Raw genomic sequence first — 21,274 nt, forward strand, 5'->3', positions numbered from 1 at the left:
CTGAAGGTTCCCATTTCTCTTACATAAAATCCCAACTTTTTAGCTTGGCCTGGAAGGACACATCATGTGCCCATTCCCCTACCCCCACCTGGGATGCTCCTTTCCGACATCTGTCCCTTGATTTCTTCCCTCCAATCACACTGGCCTCTTTGCTGTTCCTTCTGAGATCTTTCGGACCTCAGAGCCTTTGCATTCAACATGGCCTCTGCCTGGTAAGCCCTTAACCCTCAATTTGTGCATGGCTCTGGCTTCCCTGGTAGCTCAGCTGGTAAAGAATCTGCCTACAATGCAGGAGACCCCAGTTCGATCCCTGGGTCAGGAAGTTCCCCTGGAGAAGGGATAGGCTACCCACTCCAGTATTCTTGGGCTTCCCTAGTGGCTCAGATGGTGAAGAATCTGCCTGCAATGTGGGAGACCTGGGTTTGATCCCTGGGTTGGGAAGATCCTCTGGAGGAAGGCATGGCAACCCACACCAGTATTATTGTCTGGAGAATCCCCATGGACAGAGGAGCCTGGCAGGCTACATATAGCCCATGGACTCGCAAAGAGTCAGACACAACTGAAGCGACTTAGCATACATATTGTACACAAATATTTTACCACAGCTCTGCTTATCATGAGGTCTCAGCGTGCAGTTCTCTCCGACCAGCAGCTTTATCTAAAGGGGCCCCACTCCCCACAAATCACTCTACATCCAGCACCTTGCTTTATTTTCTTCACATCACACAGCATTGTCTGAAATGTCCTTGCTTGTGCATTTTCTTGTTTATTGCCCATCTTCCCCAGCCAGAATGTAAACTCCAAGAGGGTAGGTGCTGTGTCTCTTATTCACATCTGTATTCCCAGCACCTCTCATCCCCACAGAGTGCCAGGCTGCAAAGAGTGCAAAATAAATATTTGTTAAATGAACGAGGAGGGGCAGGGGCCGGTGGAGAAGAACCTCTGAGGCCTCTGCAGAAACACTTCAGCTCAGTGATGTCCATTTCTTCTTTGTACTCCTCCTCCCCCTACCCACCAGCTTCCATTGGTTTCCTCCCACTCCAGGGGAAGGGGTGAGGAGATAAAAGAGGCAAGCCCAGAGCATGCCTGGATGACATGGCCCTAAAGTGTGGGGCAACCCCCAGCCCATCGGAGCTGTCTGAGCTTGGGGCAGAGATCCAGGAGGCAAAATGTCAGTCCTGGAGACCACAGAAGTGAGTGGGGGAGGCCCAAGCAAGCCTGAATTGTCCCGTGATTGAAGTCTTGATGACCTCAGAGCTGGGAGGTTCCTATAAAATCTTGTGGTCCAGCCTCCACTCCCAGGAACCAAGGTGATGCTCGGCCAACACGGCACGCCACAGAGGAGCAGCCTGAGGGAGGAGAGCCGTCGGCTCACTTGCAGACACTGACCCACTCAGTGATGCGGCACTCCTCACAGACCACGAAGCAGCACCAGTGGAAGCGGCAGTGACAGCGCTCACTGCGTGTCTGACGAAGGATGTTGTGGCCGCGGCCGCAGCACATGCTGCCGCAGCCGTCGGGGCCCGCACTGCTCTTGTTGCACAGGCGGCCCACGGTGCCCGCCGAGTCCAGGCGCGGCTCCCGCTCGCAGAAGTCAGGCGACTTCTCGAAGTAGACCAGGTCGGCGGGGCTGGCGCGGCGCCGTGGCCCCGGAAGGCCCGGGGCGGGCGAAGGTGCCCCCGCGGGACCGGGCTCCAGCTGTCCGCTGTTGCGGTTGTGCGGGCGGATGAGCGTGGCGCGGTGGAAGCGGCTGCGCAGCAGCGCCCCCACCGCGCGGAACTCGGGCGTCACCTGCCAGCAAGTCTTGAGCTGGCAGCTGCCTGACGTGCCGTGGCACTTGCACTTCCGCCGCATGTTCTCCATCACCGCCTGCAGAGGGAGGCATGGGGGAGGGTGACGCCTGCGGCCGGCCCCACTGCCCTCCTCCCCACGCAGACCTTGGCCTGGGAGAATCTCAGAGGCTTTGCAAACCAACTCCCATTGAACAGAGGCAAAGGCTGAGGCCCGAAGCCGGTGGGTGCGGGGCACAGCTTCTCAACCAGGCAAACAGGACAAGAGTTCTGCCTACTCTTCTGCTGTTCTGTCCCACCTCCCACCCGTCAGACCCCAGGGGAATTCCCTCCTTCCTGCACCCCTCCCCTCCCACTGCCTTTCCCAGCAGCTGCAGGGGGCCCTTGGGGCTGGAGGCTCTTGCTTCCTGAGGGGGATCCCAGATCCTCAGGGAAATTCCCTCTTCTTCCAACCCTCAGGTGGGGACCAGGAGCAGGGGTGTGCTGGCCCCACTACCTCCCAGCCCAAAGCCTCTGGCCTCACTCCAGGCTGTGAGCAGAGACTGTGGGGAATCTGAGAAAGCCCCTTTCTTCCTCTGGGCCCTGTAGCACTTTGCAAGAAGCCTAAGGGGAGGGCCAGGGGCTGGAGAGATTTCCCTTCCCCTCCTCTCCATCATACAGGCTGGGGCTTATTCTGCCCAGCACTGAGTGCCACCATTCCTCCTAGGAAACAGCATCAAGAGGAGCCAAAGGCTCTACCTGAATACGGAACCAAAGGGAACACAAACAGCCAGACCCCCAGGGCAATGAAAGTAGAGAAAGGTTCCCAAGCCTCCAAGGGAGCTAGTTACTGTAATACAACCTACCCACTTCTTGCCCAGCCCTTAGCCTGCTCTCCTGAGTCTCCTCCCAAAGAGCCCCTTCACCTTATCCTCACCAGAGACCCCAGAGGAAACTGGCCACGTGCCCCTCCCCCTGCTCCACTCCAAAAACACAAAGCAATGATCTGGGGCCCTCAAACCTGGGCAATAGGGCCATAAAAGAGGGACCTCATTCCTCCAAGTCTTAAAAGGCTCTGCAGCTTGATGTGCAGCCTGTGGTGTCAACACCACGTGGAAAGCAGCCCAGTGCCTCCCCAGGCCAACAGCTCCAGAACATCTGCTTCCCACAGGCAGCAGCCATTAATTAACTAGTTTAACAGGGAGGAGGAGGCACTGTTGGTATGGGCTGAGGTAGTAATGGACGCTTGGGAAAAGAGCTGCATGAACAGGGCAGAACCAGGTGGGAGCTGGATGTGACCTGAGGGTGGATATGCCTCAGTTTACCTCACCTCTCAGTCATGATGGGAGAGCTGAATCAGCTCTAGTCTTTGTGGAAGAAGGAGGTGAACCGGCCTGGGCTGAGAAGCCAGGAGAAGGGGGAGTGAGATGGAGAAAGTGCCAGCCAGAGTGAGGGGAAGCCAGACACAAGGCCTGAGCAGACTGGGCAGGGCCAAGAGAAGGGACAGGGGGCTGAGTAACCAATAAAAGACGGTGCTGAGCTACCATGAGGGTTAGGGAGGCATCTTCACATAGACTACACTATAGAACAAAAGGGTTCAGGACTCAACTGCTTGGAGATGAATCCCGCCTCTGCCACTTTCTCACTAGTTGCATCACCTGAGCCAAGCTTCTTAGTCTGTTTGTGCCTGACTTTCCATATCTGAACATGAGGTGAATAATAAAACCTTCATAGGTAGGTGTAAGTGAAATATGCTAATATACAGTAAAATGCTCCAGGTCAATGCCTAACAGAGAAAGGACTCAATAAACTGAATGTGTGCTATTACTTTCCCTTCTTTCTTTCCTCCACATCTCCCTCCCTTTGTTTCTTCCTTTCTGTCCTCTCCCTCTCCTCCCCTCTCCTTCCTCCCTCTCCTCTCCTTCATCCTCCTCCCCCTCTTCTCCTTTCTCTTCTTCCCTTTCCTTCTCCTCCCCCCCTTCTTCTCCCCCCTTAAAAATGAATGACCTTTGAGGGAGTATGAATATTGGAGGTGGCAGGGGGTGCAGAGAAAGGAGGATGAAAACATAACAGTACCACTGTGGCCCCAGGGAATCTCCCTTTGCAGGAATTTCTCATTCTGCACAGAAAGCCTGGGAGAGGAGGGGTGTCTAAGCACAGGGAAACAGAATCATGGAACATTCACAGTAGGGAGCCTTACGGATCATCCAGTTCAATCTTCTAACTTTATAGGAGAGGAGATTGAGTGGCAGAGGAGGCCTAGACTTGGAGGTCCTGACTGCAACCCAGAGCTCTGCCCTCTGCTCACAGCAGGAACTGGGAGGATCAGGCTGCTCAGCAGAGGGGAAGCTCTTCCAGGGCAGAGGCTGTTTTGCCCTCATAGCCCCAGGCCTAGTCTGGTGCCTGGCACACAGTAGCTAGCCAACACACATTTGATGACCAAATTAGGAGGGGGCAATGATAAGTTGGGGCTTCCCTGGTGGCTCAGACAGCAAAGAATCTGCCTGCAAAAGACCTGCATTGGGAAGATCCCCTGGAGGAGGGCATAGCAACCCAGTCCAGTATTCCTGCCTGGAGAATCCTCATGGACAGAAGAGCCTGGAGGGCTACAGTCCATGGGGTCGCAAAGAGTCGGACACGACTGAGAGACTAAGCACACACAACGATAAGCTGCTGAGTTAGGGATAGTGGTACGGTCTCCAGAGGAGAGATGAGCCCGGAGGAGGGGAGGGGCCCTAGGCAGAGGGGTCTGAGCCGGCCCAGCGGGGTGGGGCGCTCACCTGCCTTCCTACTCGGTTGTTGTGGAGCCTCATGCGCGCATGGATGTCTCTGTGAGGTTCCCGGGAGTCCAGAAAGTCTTTAGAGAAGCGCTCTCCAAAACCCACGTCAGGGCTGCAGCCGCCCCACTCCCAGGAGTCCTGCAGGCCGGGGCTGGCAGGGGGCAGGGCAGGGTGCTCGGGAACTCCGTGGCTCAGGCCCTTGCCGCGCTGCAGCGCTTCCAGCTGCAGGCGGTGCAACTTCCGACGGAAGGCCTCCTCGTCGCCGCGTCGGGACGCGTCGCAGCCGCAAGCCCTCAGTTTGCCCAGGGCGCAGGCATTGGATACCGCGTGCACCACGCCGGCTGCCGAGATGGCGTAGGCGAATGCACTCTCTCGGAAACCTGGGCGTAGACATGCGGGAAACGGCCTTTGAGGGGCCTTCACATCCCATCCCTCTGCCCTCCCTACTCAGCTTTCTCACAGCACCGAGGGGAAGCAGAGGCCCAGTGGTGGGCCGGGGAGGGATCTGGTACAAGGACATAGAGAGGGGCAGAAATTACGCTGCCGGAAGTTCTGCACGCAGGATGGAATGGGGGAGATCTTCCCCACAGCTCTCCTTTTTGAACTCCTTTCCCTTCACCCTTGGCAAGCTCAGAGTTTGTGTCTACAGCTCTCCCGTTGGACAGACACTATCTAGTAAGAAAAAAAATTTTTTTGCCATCAAAGACTTAAGTTATTATCTCTCATGCAATATTTGCAATTTTAAGATAAGCCTGCAGAAAGAAAGCAAATTTTAACCTAAAAAAAAAAAAAACCAGTGATGGAATTCTGGGCCCCAGGGGATGGTAATGGGCAGAAGGGTAAGTAAGAGGAGATGGTGTCCTCCTAAGGTTCCCAGCCCCAAGATATCCTGACTGCAGCCACCCGCTTGGGCACATCACAGAACACCCTCTGATGGCCAGGTACCAGAGGGAGGGAAAAGAGCCAGGGGAATTTCCCCCTTCCCTGCACACGTGACATCCCAGAAAGTCTGCTCAGAAAAGGGTATTGCCCAGCCATCCTGCCTGTGGTTTCTTCAGGTCAGCTGAAGAGATTGTCTCAAGGATGCTAGGAGTGAGCCCCCTGCTGACTCGGGGTTAAGACTAGTCATGTTGAACACTGAGAAGGAACGGTTAGCTAAGGTAGATGCCTTCATGAGATGCTCAGGGGTGCAAAGCTTCCAAGATGGGTGACTCTCAGGAGCCCAGGACTTGTCTACACTGCTCCTCCTCCTTGACATTCCCAGCTTGAGCCATCCTCTGGGTCTGCGGCAGGGGGAGTCCTACTTGCAGGGGAGGGTTGGGGCTTCTGGACCTACAAGCTGCATCTCATTCTGCATCTGAGAAAGGACCGGCGAAGGGCAGGTCTCTGACCAGCCTCTGAACCCGAGAGAGTCTGAGCAGTGGAAGAAACCAAGGGCAACAACAGCTCCCACATGAGCAGGAGATTCAGCTGAGCCATAGACACCTGTGGGGAAGCCAGAATTCGGCTGGGAGCTGATGGCTTAGGAGAGGCCAAAGATTCAGAAGCAAAAACTCCCAATCCTACTACCTCAGCATCAAGATTGAGAGGACTTGGAGGCCTCACTGACCCCAGAGAGCCAACCAGGACTGGACAGAGACCCTAACCCAGTCCCACCCCTAATGCTCACCCTCTGCATCACAGGGCCCTGTCCCCCTCTCCCTGCCTGGCAAAAAACAAAAACAAAAAACAAGATGTGTAAAAGAATATGAACTCTGGTGCCAGACTGCCTGGGTTTCAATCTTGGCTCTTCCACTTACTAGCTGGTAATAGAGTGACCTTGGCCAAGTGACTTGACCTCTCTGTGCCTCAATTTTCTCATCTGTAAAACATCTGTCTCATTGTTGTTCCAAGAACTGAGTTAAGAAATTTAAAATGCTTAGGATAATACCTTACTCCTAGTAAGGACTACATGAAGTGAAAGTGAAAGTGAAGTCACTCAGTTGTGTCCGACTCTTTGCCCACCAGGCTCCTCCGCCCATGGGATTCTCTAGGCAAGGACTACATAAACACTTGATATTATTGAGAAGTTCCTTCCTGCTGTCTGACTTCACCCACCGCTGCTGCAGTTTCAGGCTATTGCCCTTTCTTGTTTTCCCCGCCAGGCCTGGAGCTCTGCAGCTCATGGCCTACTCGAAAACAAATCACTTGGGTCACCAGAAGCCCATAGAGCAGATGATCCCTCTTTAGCTTCTCATTCCAGCTGATGACGTCTCAGGACCTTTTCTAAGAAAAAACCAGCTCTGAGGAAACAGGAAGGAATAGAGAATAGGCAGGAGCCCTCAGAAGGGGCCCTGGGAACTGGTGGGAGTTGCAGAAGAGTAGACAATGCCCTGGGAGGTGGGGCCCAAGGGAAAGAAAGGCAGACTCTAGCTGAGGCGCATACCCTGTATTTATCCCTTGCCTTTTATCTGTGGGACCCTGATTATTGCTTGGGGTGGGGGAGTCATCAGCCTGCTTCTAGGACAAATGGCCATATATAGACCACCAGAAGCAGCCCAGAAAGCACCCCTCCCAACACACACACACACACACACACACACACACACACACACACACACTTACACACACTGTACAAAAGAGGGGTAATGGAGCTGGGCCCAGCCCCAGCTCTCCCAGCTCCCAGGCCTGGCCACTTTCTACTGAAGGACATTTGGCTCTGCAGAAGACCTGCTGCTGAGTAAGAAACCCAGATAGCACAGTTCCCAGTCCTCTGACCTTGTCTATGCATAACACCAGGAAAGAGCAAGTTGCTGGTCCCAGGAGATGTGCTGGGCCAATCCAACCACCATCTTCCAGGCTCCATTACATTCAAGGGCAAGCCTAGAGGAGTCTGGAGAAAGGTAGCCCACAGTCTACAGAGAACACCCCTAGCGACCCCAGGCAGCTAAAGACACCACCCCATGGCCTCTGGCACCTCTCACAGCCACATACAGGAGTGACCAGGCAGGGCTTGTATGGTCACCCTCTGCTCCAAGCATTCAGAGAAGTCCAGCTCATTGGGTCTGCCCCCAGCTCCCATTCTGGGCCCCAGTTTCGGTCCTGGCCCCAACTGTCTGGGGCAGACGCAGGCACAGTGCCATCTGGCCAGCTGGAGGGGGAGAGGGGTGGGGCCTTGGCCAGCTGGGCTGCCCGGAGCACTGGGGGGTGGGTGCTCGTTAAGACGCACAATTAGCCGCCCTGCCTTTGATCTCGGACAGGGACTGCCAGCATCTAACCGGAGTCAGCTGCTGCTACAGGACGCAGCCAACGGCCAGGAAGGGGCTGGGGGAGGAGGTTTGGAGGGCAGGGAAGTGTGGAGGAGAGAGGACTCGGGAGCCGGTGGGAACTAGGAAGGTTTAGAGAAGCTTGGGACCTGCCCATTCAAGTCAAAGAAGGAGGAGAGGTGGAGAAGTCTGGTCTCCATTCCCTCCACACGAATAATCTGTGCGCAAATAATCTGTGCGTGTTCATGTTCTCGGCCTGGGAGAGAGAGAGAGAGAGGGTTGCCTATATGTGGGGACACTTAGGGGTGACACTGATGCAGCATCACATCTTCACAACTGTGGTAAGGTGTTGGTGTGTGAGAGTGCGTGTGTACATGTGTGCATGCCAGCTCCATTTTTTGGATTACTTCTCCATCATACCAGTTCACCTCTGGGCACCAGGTAGGAGATCATGGTGGCCTTGCAGCTTGGGAGGCATTATGCAGGGGGTTGAGTGCTATCTCTAAGAACAGCTGGCCTACACTTGAGTCTTGGCTCTGCAGCTCATGTACAAGCTGTGTGACTAATGGCAAGTTACCCAACCTCTCTAAGCTTCCTTTATAAAAGGAGGATAATGATAGAACCTAGTGCGTGGGGTTTGTTTGAAGACCCTACAGTACAGATAAAGTGCTTCAGAACAGTGATCAGCACACAGCAAGTACTTAATATGTTTTGGGTAATTAGTTCGATCCCTGGGTTGGGAAGGTCTCCTTCCGGAGAAGGGAATGGCAACCGACTCCATTATTCTTGCCTGGGAAACCCCATGAACAGAGGAACCTGGTGGGTTACAGTCCAAGGGGTTGCCAAAGAGTCGGACTCAACTTAGTGACTAGACAAACGAGAATAACAGGACTTTAGGTGATCCTGTTAGGATATGATTAAGATTATGGTTAGGATAATCATTAGGATATGACTGCCTGTGCCTCAGTCTCCCCATGTGAGTACCATCACATATCCCAAGCCCACGCATAAAAACAAGACTCCCTGAGGGTGAATGTAAAAGGGAGGTGGGAGACAAAGAGCCAGGGCCTTGGAGAGCAGAGGCTAGACTCTCAAATTGCTGGGTTCTCCTGGGCTGGGAGCCTGGCTTACTGCAGAGCCTCACACCCCCTCTTTCCATCCATTCTGAATGAGTCTGGGCCTTAGGGAGGGCAGTACCCAAACTGTGCCAGTGCTCCAGGACCTGCTGCGTGAATCTACTGTCTCCACCACATCTGTCCCTGTCCTCTCATCCCCTCTAACTCCAGTGCCCAAGTCCAGCTCTAAACAGCCCATTCCTCAAATCTCCCTCTGGTCCCTGCATCCTGAGTAAGAGATGGAGTTCTTTAATCCACAAAATAAAGAGCCGCCCCTTCTAGCCAAGTTTGTCCAGCATTTCACCCACCCAAGCACCAACGTGTGTGAGTCCTCAGAACTGAAAGCTGGGGATATCAGGATCCTTGGGTCACAGCTGCCTCTGAGATGGGGGTGGTCCTCTCACAGTTTATTTAGGACTCTAGTCCCCTAGAGACCCCACTCTCCCTGCCTCCCAACTCCCAGGTTCCAGCAGCCCCACCTCCCTCTGCTTGGTTGGGGAAAGCCCTACTGTGTGTCCTGCTTCCCTAGCACCCACTCCAGGTGCTCAAACACCCTTCCCTCTACCTCCTACATGAGAACCCCATCCCTTCAGCCAACCCATTGCAGGAAAAGTGTCAGGACAATTAGATGACAGTGACAGCACTCAGGTGGAAGACTTGGGGGACCACCTCCTGGTAGCAGTCTCTGAATTTTAAACGTGGCGGCATGCATGTGCATGCTAAGTCACTTCTGCCCGACTCTGCAACTCCATGGCCCGTAGCCCATCACGCTTCTCTGTCCATGGGGATTCTCCAGGCAAGAATACTGGAGTAGGTTGCCATGCCCTCCTCCAGGGGATCTTCCCCACCCAGGGATCAAACCCACGCCTCTTATGTCTCTTGCATTGGCAGGTGGGTTCTTTACTCACTGAGCCACCTGGGAAGCCCAAGTGCACCTTTAAGAGAACTCCATTGGCAGCCAGGGTCAGAAGAGGGGTCATCCTACTGATATTCCATATGGGGAAACTGGGGTCACCCCATCTCCTCATGGACAATCTATGTCTTGAAAAGAAGGGAGACTGGGGGAAGAATCCAGCCCAGGGGCTCCTTACCGCCAAGACTGGCCCATGGGATTCAAATTTAGCTAGCCCTTGAGGTGATGGGCCAAGAAAATGGTCCCAGAAGAGTGTGGAGTGAGTGAGGCAGGGCAACGGCGGCCTTGGGAGGTGAGGAGAGGGGTGGGGCGTGGACATTTCTTTCCAGAAGCCCTCAGAGAAGGCCATCCTCCAAGGAGGATAGAAAGGTAGAAATGGGGTGTTGCAATGGGAGCGGTGGGGGCGGGGGGAGAGGCAGAAGCCACAGAGGTAGGCCGGTGTTGTGAGGCCAAAGGCAGGAGCCCAGCCTCCCTGCAGGAGTCCAGGAGCGGCGCTGTCCCGCCCCCTCCCCGCGCTGGGCGCCGCCCCGCGCCGGCTAGCCCCGGCAAGTCTCCCCCCTCCACACCTCACCTCCCCCCCTACCCGTCCCCCCAGCTCACCTCCCGCTTATTAAACTGCAGGTGAACCCGGGAGCGCCTGGCACAGCGCCAATCCCGCGGGGTTCCACCGCTCCGAACTCTCCCCCAAGCTGCAAAGCCCCCGTGTCCTCCACCAGCCCGAACGGGCCTCCCCCCGTCGAAGCAGTCGGGGCGCCTGGGTTCACTCGGCCTAGAGGGGGCAGGAGGACCAGAGGGAAAGAGGGGACACCGCGGCCCCGGGAAGAGGGGCGGAGAGCTAGCCTCGCCTCCCCATAAGAGACACGGTTGCCCAAGTCCTCAGAGAGCGGAACCCGGAGCAAACTCGAGGCCCGCGCTGGCGAGAACCGGACTTCGGGGAGCGCGGGTGACCCAGAATCCCGGAGTGGGTTCGGGCGCGCGGCAGCGGGGAGCGCCGGCCCGGCCCGGCCGGGGCAGGAGAGATGCAGGGGCCTGTCACTTCGTGTCCGTGAGCCAGGCGGCAGCGGGGGCGGCCAGGGCGGGGCGCCGGGCCGGAGTTGGGCAGGCCAATCGGCCGGGGGTCGCGGGCATCCTCTCCGGGCAGACGGCGGGAGGGGCTCCTGGGCGGCGGGGCGGGCGGGGCGGGAGCTCGGGACGGGGTGGGGGGGGGGGCGGTGTCGCCCTCTTTGAGAGGCGCGCGGCTGGGGCCGGGAGCCGTCTGCCGCGGCCCGCGGGGATTAGTTCGCGGCTGCATGCCGCCACACGCGTCGGGCTGGGCTCGGCCGGGGAGAAACAGCGCCCCGGGCGCGCGGGGGAGGGAGCAGGGAGAGCGCGCGGGGGCGGGGCGGGCGGCAAGGGGCTGGGCTGGGGAAAGCTGGGGTGGACCCTGACCTGGGGGCTCCGGGATGCGCGGAGAGATCCTGGTGGACAGGGAATGCCCCTGACTCAGTTCTTTCTGAAATTAGGGTACATTAGAGTCTGACTCTCCCAAAAGCCCCTGGGCCCAAAGGGCACCGAGTACAGGGGTACCTGGCCTTCTCTGCTGTCACCTGAGAATCGTACAAGCCCCAAGGAGTCAGGTCCCCACGCTGTCCCACCCAAGTAGTTGCACGGAGGAGAGATATACCCAGTTAGGCCCATCCAGGAGGCAAGACCCCCATCTTTTTCCAAAGACCCGAATCAAAGCTTAAGATACCAGGGAAGGAGGTGGGTGTGAGTGGAACTGAATGAGGAAAGGCCTGCCATCTCCAGCCCAAGCCACTCTAGGGATTGTCCGGGTGGGTCACCCGAAAGTCCAGGGAGGGGAACAGATAGTAGGCTGCAGCTTCTCCCAACCATGAGGGGCAAAGGGATAGGCAGAACTGTAAGCAAAGCCTACTGGGCAGAAGACAGGCACACACCCAGTGCCTCTGATTCAGAGAGGGTTTGCAGGGCAGCAAGGAAGACACAGAGGCTGGTGGTGTTCCCCACTGGGAAAGGCTTCTGCAAAAGTATAGTTTTACCTGCTTAGGCTTCCCTCACCTACACTGTTGGGCAAAGGTCCCTGACTCCTCTTCATGTGGATTCTGGGTACTTCATCACAGGCCCTCCATCCTAAATGCTATTTACTAGTTGGGTGTAGGGTAAATTGAGGCAGGTGACAGATATGGGTATTTCCTGGGCCTGAGTTATGCAGAGTCAGTCCTGGGCAGGATAACCCAGAAGTTCAGTTCTCAGGCATGAAACCTGCCACCTGCATCCCACACAGCCCAGTCTGGAGCCACATCTGCCCGGTTTGTCTGACTGCCCACTTCCCCCCATCATGGACTTGCCCAGAGCAGAAAGAGGCAAGAGGAGAGCAACACGGGTCAAGAGATGAGCACCTGGGGAGCTTGCCAGCTTAATAGCTGGCAGATCAGTTCTGGAGTGAGGGTGCTGAATGGGGTGGGCAGGGCAAGGGTGAGGGGTGAGGGGTGAGGGGCAGCTACCTCTGCTGAAGATAGGACTCTCATACGGGATCTTGTTTCGAGTCTCGAGACTAGAGCAATTCCAGCGCTGATCCCGGAACTGGTGCTGGCACTCATGGATGGCAATCTGGATGCCCTGGATGGCTGAAGCAGCCACGTCAGGGTGGCGCACACACACCTCCATCTGCCGCTTGCTCAGGCCTGGCAATGTCAGGCACACCGTGTTGGCGTTGAGCACGGGCTCTTGGGGGAGGCGGAGGCCCAGGATATCGTTGGGTGCAGACCTGCAGGCAGGTGGGTTTGGGGTGGGTGAGCGTCTGGGGGGCTAGGAGGGCCCCATCTAACTATACACACTCTGTCCCAAAGGCTCTGTTCCAACCCCTGCTTTCGAGGGTTGAGCCCATCAGCGTATCCCCAAAGCACTCTCTTTTTCTCAACCTTCTCACCATCCTCCTCTCCAAGACAGCCCACCGGGTTGCACACCCACACCGATTAACATGTGCAAATGGACACACATCCGGTATGCCTTCGCAAAGAGTATTTCATAAGTACATCCCCAGGCACTGATGCTCTCAAAGCGTTCTCCCAGAGACCACTCTCAACCGCGTGCTTCAGACAGTCACATTCATGCAGACACACTTCTACACACATTGAAGTGGACACACAGATGCAGGAACACTTACCCACATGCACACTTCATCAGACATAGTTATATACATACACATGGACACTCACAAGTTCACACACATGTTCATCTGAACATACACTGATCCATGAGCCCTCATATCCACACATGTGCACACACAGACTGCTGTTTACAACTCAGCTTGCTGGGCTCACTTGACCGCAGACAGAAAGACACACACACACACACGCATATGCACCCTAAGAACCCTTCTAGCTGCCATCTCTCATTGACCCCACCTGGGCGACCCCCTTTGGGCTCCCAACCCCTGCCTCTGCCTAGGGGCAATCTCTAAGATAAAGCTTGGCAATTTGAGCTTATTCCTGGGGTGAGGTGTGTACCCCCAGCATAGCAGGGACTCCAGGTTGGCACTTGCTGCCCACTAAACACACACTTTTCCCTCTAGTAGCCATCACTCTTCCGGGCACTGCCCTGTCTCCCTGGCCTGCCCTTAGTCTGTCACCAGTTCAACCCCCTCCTGTGAGAGTACTCTTTTCATTGGTCACAAACACTTTACTGCGACACCGTCCCTCCCTCCTTTCAGGTCCCCTGCCCCAGCAGGCGCGCAGAGGTCCCTGTGGCTGGGGGTCCCAGCTCTCCAGGAGGGCGGGGCATAAGGTGAGGGCTCACCTGGGCACGGAGGCAGCCAGCAGCAGTAGGAAGAAGAGAGCGCAGAGCGCGGGCCGCGGCTGGGGCCGAGGTCGGAGCCGCAGCCAGGGGCAAGGGTGAGTGCTGCCCATCGCGCGCAGGCCGTGATGGGCCAGGAGTTGGGGGCTCACAGCCCGGTGGGACCGGCGAGCCAGGGGCGACGGCGCATGATCCGCGGGGGGTCGGGGCGGCTGCGACACACAGCTCCGACTCGGGTCACGGCTCCCGGAGCAGACGGTGCCCGCCTCCCTGCTCCATGGGGCAGCGCCCCCGGGCACCGCCCTCGGGGGGGGGGCGGCGGGCGGGCGGGCGCACCGGGCACCTCCTGGCACAGGGGTTCGGGGAATTTCCCGAGGCCCCCCTGCAACAACTTCTGGTGCCTCTTGAGTGTAAGGGGGGCCCGGAGGTGCTGTGGGCTAGGGAAGAGAGGCTGGGGTGCCAGGGAGCCCCCAGAGCACAGCGCGGTGAGCCTGTGCTTCCGAGGGCTTGCGAGGCGGGCGGCGGGGTGGGGGGAGTTGGGGGGGCGGCGCTGTCTGTGCCCGGCCCCACCGCCCAAAAGAGTGAGTGACTGTCCCGGCTCAGGGAGCTCGGCCGCCTCCCCTTTCCTCACCCCCCCCAACTCCCCGAGTCTCAGGGCTCTACCCCACGTGACGTCACGACGACGGGAGAGGGGGGGCAGAGGCGTGTACTCCTCCCGAGGCCACTGTGTCTGCTCAGCATTGGGGTGGGAGCGGCGGTGCAGACCGTGCGGGGAGGGGCGGGAAGAAGAGGTGTTGGGGTCTGCTCGATCAGGCCCAGGGCGGTGCCAGTGAGCCGGCTGGCTGGTTTGTGTGGGAAGGTGTGTGTTACTGCGAGGTGTGTGCGCCCGGCTAAGCCACAGCTGCTGGGGAGCCATCCCCCGCCTCCCACCCCCCACCGCATATACACACCTGCAGGGGCTGGCCCTCTGCTTGCCTCCCCCACCTCAGGAGGGACTTCCCAGGCTTGGCTGCTGAGGCAGGTGTGGGGTCCTGCAGAGGAGGTTAGCAGCACACCCCCCCCATCTCGCTCTTGTTGGCGAGTGACCTTCAACAGGTGCCTCCTGGACACCAAACCACCCTGTGCCTCAGTGAAATGAGGTTAATGAGACCCACCTCGTCTCATCAATGAGCTGGTGAAGGTAAAAGTCCTGGGACTCCAGTGAATGTTTGTCTGTGAGCAGAGCATCCAGGGGTGGCATACCCTAAGAGGAGGGATTAGAGAGCCTTTTAACCCTAAAAGTGTGCTTTGAGGTTATCTTATTTTATCCCCTTTTATTTCATAAGAAAATACTGAGGCTCAGAGAGGGTCATGACCTCCTCAAGGTCACCCGGCAAGTTAGTGGAAGAGCTGGATCAAAGCCCACTTGAGCATAACAGCAGCAGTCCCAACAGTGAGTCCTCCTTCCCCATGCCCAGCCTGTAGATATCCCAGGTCTCACCTTGGCCCTGCCTCTTGGTCCTCTGGGAGGTCCCAAACACCAGCTTCCTGGCTCAGGGCCACACCTCTCTGGGATTCTTTTCTGTCCTCACATCCCAGCTGAACACTAGGTTCGCCTAGCAGGATGAGTGTACTGGACACAGGTAAGGGCCCGAAAGCCAGAGAGTTGGAGACAGAGGCTCCAGCTTCTGTTTCTGGCTCTAACCTGCACCCTGATAGCAAAACCTATTCCCACTGTGGCCTTGACATCCCCCTCTGTAAAATGGGCACAAGCCTCTCACTCTGTACATATGCTTCCCTCCCAACCTCACTGCCCCCCTCTCTGAAGAGAGCCCCTCCTGGCTTAAGGATAAACGACCAGAGCCTCTGGGCTCAGAGACAAAAAGGGGCTCATTCCTGGAATCGGCACCCCCCTGGGGAATCGAACGAGAGGGGTGGGGCCTTCCCTGTCCCCAGACTGTCAGGTGGTGGTGGTGGCCTGAGCAACAGCAGGCTGACGGCATCTCCCTCCTCCTCTCCCCCATCTCTGCCGGGAGCCACCGCAGCTGTCAGGAATTAAGAGCTTGAGGCTGCTGGGGGTGGGGGTGGGGCAGTGGGGGGAGCAGTCTGGCTGGACAGCAGGGAAACAGCCGGGGGCAGGCAGCAGTCTGCGTCAGCCAGAGCTGGGTTTGACCCCAGCCGCCCCCTGCCCTCCCCACTCTCCCCTACCAGGCTGCAGGAAGAGCGACAGCTTGGGTCTAAAGTTTGGGAAGGGTATGGGGAGGGGGAGGGCAGAACCAGTCTCAACCCAGGAAGGAGGCGTGAGCCCAGAGTGGGAGAGGGCACCAGCAGGGACAAGCCAGACTGGGGAGCCATACTCCCATTTGCTGCTGGGGAAACAGGCCCAGAAAGGCTCAAGCAATGGGTTCATAACCCAGGCTGCAGACCTCCTTATTTCACATCTAGCGCTCACACCAGCGTGTCCCACGCTTGATGCATTGTACGTTTCCCCTGGGGTAGGCCGTCGTGGGAAATTCCAATTCTGGGCTCTGTGAAGCTGAATCAGCCTTTCCAGAGGGAAGACCTGGGGGTCTGCAGTTCTAACCAATGTCTCAAGTGCTTTTCAATGGGACCACGTTTGGGAAATGCCACTGACCTGGTTTAGTGGCTGATTTTTTTTTCCCTTTGGCCTTCATCAGATGAAGACTGATCTCTTTGCTCCCCTACCCTCCACTATTCATGAAATACAGAAATGTAAGGGAGAGGGAGAAGACCCTTTCTTTGAAAACTCCAGGAACCAAACAATTCCCAAGCCTTGCTGGCACTCAAGCATGGCACTAGCCTGCTGTCATGAGGGTCCAGGAGTGCCCCGTCTGGGGTGCTTCTCCCTAGCCCCAGGAAGTGAAGGCTTATGTGGGCCCATGGCCTTGGCATATGTGAAGATGAAACCCTGAAAGGGTGTCTGCTGCTGGAGCCCCAACCCCACAAGACCCATGCCATGGGCAAGCCCCTATCAGCAGCCCCCAAGCCCCGCCCTGGCCCTGCCCTGGGCTCTGGCCCTCAGCCTAGCCCCAGCCCCCACAGCCACTGCCTGAGACCACAATTACAGGGGCCACTGGGGGTGGGGGAGACCAGGGATGAAAGGCAGCGCCGCCGGAGAATGGTTCCAGCTGTGGTGGCTCCATCGGAGGTTGCGGGGAAGGGAGGGCCAGGGAGGCACCAGGGTGAGAACAGGTGGGACCCCCACCACCCTAGCTGAGCCCAGTCCAAGCTCAGTCTTGATGCTCTGCTGGAGAAGGTTAGCTTTGTGAAGAAGGGAGGCAAAGGAGCCCCAGGGTGACAAGGCAGCTCTTTGTCCTCTTGTCCAGGCCTCAAGGACCATGGCCCCCTCAGGAAGGTAAGGAAGTGGGTAGAGCCGGCAGCTCCAGTCTCCTAGACCCCTGTGTGTTAGGTCCGGAAGGGGAGGGGAAGAGCTTCCTGAGTCCTGGGCCTTCCTCCCGGCCTCCCTGCCCTTCTGCCTGTTTGTTCCGGCGTTCCCTGATGTGGTCACGCACACATCTGGAGCGCCTCTGTGCTCTTCCCCCATCTCCCCAGTTCCACATGTCCCCCACCACTCAGCCAGCGGGGGACCTCAGTGGCTCAGACTGTGCCTGAGGCTGGGCAGCTGGGTGAGCAAGACGGGGGAGGTGGGGTGGTCATGGTGTTGGGGCATTTCTGAGTTCTGCTTCCAGCCCCTATCCCAGTCCTCAGGGCAGTGATGCAGAGCCACCTCTGAGCTTAAAGAGGGCCAGGATAATGGTCAAAACGGTGCCTCTGGGCTGCCACTCTCAGCTTTCATAGACGGCAGCTCCCAGACTCCTGCTGTAGTTCCCACTCTCCAGGGTCATAGAAGATGGACGCCAGCACACGAGTGCCCGTTCAAAGACTGCAAGCACTCTTACCATGTGCCACCAGGTAGCCTCACTTCATAATGGGGAGACAGGCTCAGAGAAGGGAACTGACTTGGCCCAGCTCGAGCTGGCAAACTAGGCCTTTTTACGCCTGCCCCCCGCTCCCCGCCACTGTTCTCATGCTATGTCCACTGAATTCCCTTTTTTTCTGCCACTGCCTCAGTTGTCCTCCCTAGAAGAGGAAATCCAGCATCCCACACCCCATATCACTGCCCCCGTGCCACCACCCCGTACCAGAACCCGGCAGTAGAGACAGAGGCAGGCATCCCAGCCCTACATCTGGCTCAGCCTAGAGGTCTCAGACAGTCTGGATCCCTAGCAGCTTGACCTAGCTGTCCGTGGGTCTCCTTACTTCCTTTTCATCCTACCCTGTCTTACTGACAGCTCTTCAGTTCCCCAGATGTCCTGCAGGTCCTATCTGTGGGCCGTGTTAACAGGGAAGCTGGGCTCTGTGCACCCTCTGGTGGCCTCTGAGAAAAGTGCAGGAGACTTTTTTTTATTAAAACAGTAAGTGTTGCACCCAGCCAGGGAACTCTTGCAGGGGGGAGGCAGGTGTTCAGTCGCTCAGTCTGTTCTGACTCTTTGAGACCCCATGCACTGCAGCACACCCAGGCTTCCCTGTCCTTCAGCGTCTCCTGGAGCTTAATCAAACTCATGTCCATTGAGTTGGTGATGCCACCCAAACATCATGTCGTCCCCTTCTCCTCCTGCCTTCAGTCTTTCCCAGCAACAGAGTCTTTTCCAATGAGCAGGCTTTTCACATCAGGTGGCCAAAGTATTGGAGCTTCAGCTTCAGCAGCAGTTCTTCCAATGAATAATCAGAGTTGATTTCCTTTAGAATTAATTGGTTTGATCTCCTTGCAGGCCAAATGACTGTCAAGAGACCTCTCCAGCACTGTTCAAAAGCATCAATTCTTTGGTGCTTAGCCTGAAGAAGGCAGAAATGTGAATAAAAACCCTATCCTGTACAGTGCTTCATTTTTCTTCCATGGACCCACAATGCTGGCTCCATTCTCCTGTCTTGGTAAGTTAGCCAAACCCCTTAGTTCAAGAGATTCTGAGTCTGAATTCTCCATGATACTTCCCTGAAGCTCAGGTATTTGACTTGAGGGAGCCAGGAGGAAGAAGACTGAAAAAGAAAAGAGAACCCAAGTATCTTTTCCTTCTCACTGCAGCCTAATACTTCCTCTCCATACAGGCTTCACTCCAGGGTGCCGATGTGATCTTCGAGGGCCGAACCAGGTGAGGTCACACAGGTGTGTGTAGGGGGTATTGTCAGGGGAGGGCTGATGCCCTGGAAGTCATATAAAGGGTCTGTCATACCCAGGATGAGTTCCCCTTCCCTCTCTTTCACTCGGAGAAATCTCTCCTCGCTGTGCCCCAATTCCCTGTGGTTCTTGGGGGGCTACAATGCCAGTCGTGGTGGTACATTTCCCTGGACACTAGTTTCGTGTTTTTTTTTTTTCCTGCACTATGCAGCATGTGGAATCTTAGTTCTCACTAACTGGACCCATGGCCCTTGCATGGGGAGCATGGAGTCTTAACCACAGGACCGCCAGGGAAGTCTCCCCCCTACACACCCGACCCGGCACTGTTATTAGTTCAAGGATAGGCAAGCGGGTCAAGCTGACCTGATCCCAGCTTCCTTAGGACTTCTGCTGGGAATTTCATTCTTTTTTGGTCTTTTTCGGGTCAGTGAATGTAGACATAAGGCTGCCATATAGAGGAAGTCTGTCTGCAGCAGGAGAAAATAAGGACAGTATGAGAAGAGAGACAGACAAGTAGAAACAATAGACCTGGGAGTCAGGGTGAGAGAGAGAGAGAGGTGATGTCAATCATTTGGGCCCCTGGGCTCAGCAGTGCCTAAATTCAGACTTACCTGGACTTCCTAGGTATTTTTGTTGTTGTTCAGTCGCTAAGTCATGTCCAACTCTTTGCGACCCCATGGATTTCAGCCCTCAGGCCTCCCTGTCCCTCTGTCTCCTGGAATTTGCCCAAGTTCATGTCCATTGAATCAGTGATGTCATCCAACCATTTCCAGGTATGAGATCCACTAATTAATTCCTTTTGGCCTAAGTTAGTTTGAGTTGGGTATCTTCATTTGCAGTCAAGTCCTGCCCAATGCCTGGAAAGCATCAGCTCTCTATCCCCTTTCTCACAGTAACTACCATTTATTAAATACAAACTTGACATAAAATATTGCATCAAATGCTAAGTGCTTTGCATATCTCAAACAGTCATCCCTAAAATTATATAAGGATGTGGATAGATTATGATGGGTGTAACAAGTTGCCCTTGTCCTACTGAGAATCTCACAGACAGAGGAGCCTGGCAGGCTACAGTCCATAGGGTCGCAAAGAACTAGACATGACCCAAGTGACTTAGCACACACTCAGCACATTGAGAAGTGGAGTCTGTTTTCTCTCCCCTTGAATTTTGGCTGGTTCTGTGACTTGTGTCAACCAAAAGGGAATGACAGTGATGCTGGGTACCTTCCAAGGCTGAACCCTAAGAAGACACTGCAGTTTCTGCCTTCAAGTTTGGCACAGTATAATTTGAAATCCAGCTTTATGCTGTGGCCACCATGCTGTAAGGAAGCCCAAGCTAGTCACATGGAGAGAAGGAGGCTACTGGAGAAACTCTGGGACACTGGATATACACGAGTGAAGCCTTTTGGACTGTCCATCCCAGCAGAGCCACCAGCAGAATCAGCCAAGTGGATGACTACAACCAATAGCTCTGTCACAAAGAGCAGAACCATCCAGCTGAGTCCTGACAAATTCCTGACCTAAAGGATCACGAGGAATAATTACTTTGGGATTGTTTGTTATGCAGCAATGGATAACTGAAACAATGATATTCCTACTGCATAGGTAAAGACACTGGAACTAAGATGGCCTATATCGACTTCTAAGCAACAGCACTGGTTTCCAACCCAGAGTGCCTGAATCTAATGTTCATGCTTCGCTCTGCATACCTTGATGGGAGTAGTCATTCTCCACTGCAGTTTTTGGACTGTGGGGACGTTGGGGGCTCCGACTCCCAGCCATTTGGCTATGTCCTCTTCCATTCTCTCTGGAGAAAGATGAGGGCCTTACCCTCAATTCTGGAAAACCCAGAACCCCAAATCTTCTTCTGTCCCTTTACCCTCACCATTAACTTTCCAAGAGGAATCAGAAAGGCAGAAATGTAACCTTGGGACAGCTTTGCTTCACCTCCCTCTAAGTTTGATTGGAAATGCCATTCTAAGTTCTTTCAGTGTTAGTGGGGGTGAAGTTAGTTTTGATGACAACAAAATCTGATGTAACTAAGGACATTTCCATCATATTCTACCGTTTATAAAGTTAACTTTTGAGTTTGGGTGGCCTTATAAGTCTACCCTCAAATTTCCCAGAAACAGAAAAACAAATAAACTGCCTCCACCCAGAATTAGGACAAGGGCTGACCTGAGAACTTAGCACACCACCAGAGGCTTCTGGTCCTCTTTCCCTAGATCCCCTCAGTCTGCTCATTAAAGGGGATCCCAGTTCTCCCTCAGCTTGCAGATACAGACCCTAGATGTACACCAGAGTGAACAAGAATAATGCCAAGGGCGGGATCTGGGACTCTTCACCACCAGGAGAGCCCAGTTCTGGAAGACAGATGGGGACCCAGGTGATGACCCCTGAGAGGGCCGTTCTATCAAAACCATCTCCCTTTACTCCTTTCAGAGCCTCTCCCCACGGCAGCGCCCCCCTCCCAAACTCTGG

General features: G+C 55.7%; 1 protein-coding gene and 1 long non-coding RNA gene across 2 annotated transcripts; one reads left to right on the top strand and one right to left on the bottom strand.

Moving 5' to 3' along the window:
- WNT10A (Wnt family member 10A) lies at nucleotides 600–14,176 on the bottom strand. The gene is made up of 4 exons (XM_018059319.1): nucleotides 13,621–14,176; nucleotides 12,327–12,589; nucleotides 4,550–4,929; nucleotides 600–1,869 (listed from the first exon to the last, which is right to left on the bottom strand). Exons 1-4 carry the CDS (start codon nucleotides 13,728–13,730, stop codon nucleotides 1,372–1,374), a joined length of 1,251 nt encoding a protein of 416 aa, XP_017914808.1. The 5' UTR covers nucleotides 13,731–14,176; the 3' UTR covers nucleotides 600–1,371.
- LOC102172108 lies at nucleotides 12,517–21,241 on the top strand. Its single transcript, XR_001919215.1, has 5 exons — nucleotides 12,517–12,599; nucleotides 13,535–13,715; nucleotides 18,390–18,549; nucleotides 18,724–18,767; nucleotides 19,995–21,241. It is a non-coding gene; the product is annotated as an uncharacterized LOC102172108 (long non-coding RNA).

The sequence above is a fragment of the Capra hircus genome, chromosome 2, assembly GCF_001704415.2.
Source record: "Capra hircus breed San Clemente chromosome 2, ASM170441v1, whole genome shotgun sequence".
Lineage (NCBI taxonomy): Eukaryota > Metazoa > Chordata > Mammalia > Artiodactyla > Bovidae > Capra > Capra hircus.

Bases quoted from the DNA above. Each gene is read 5' to 3' on its own strand.
- WNT10A (XM_018059319.1), bottom strand. From the start codon at position 13,730: ATGGGCAGCACTCACCCTTGCCCCTGGCTGCGGCTCCGACCTCGGCCC. The intron at 12,590-13,620 runs GTGAGCCCTCAC...ACCTGCCTGCAG, and splicing joins CTGGCTGCCTCCGTGCCCAG to GTCTGCACCCAACGATATCC. The intron at 4,930-12,326 runs GTAGCTGCCCCT...GTCTACGCCCAG, and splicing joins GAGTCCTATCTTCAGCAGAG to GTTTCCGAGAGAGTGCATTC.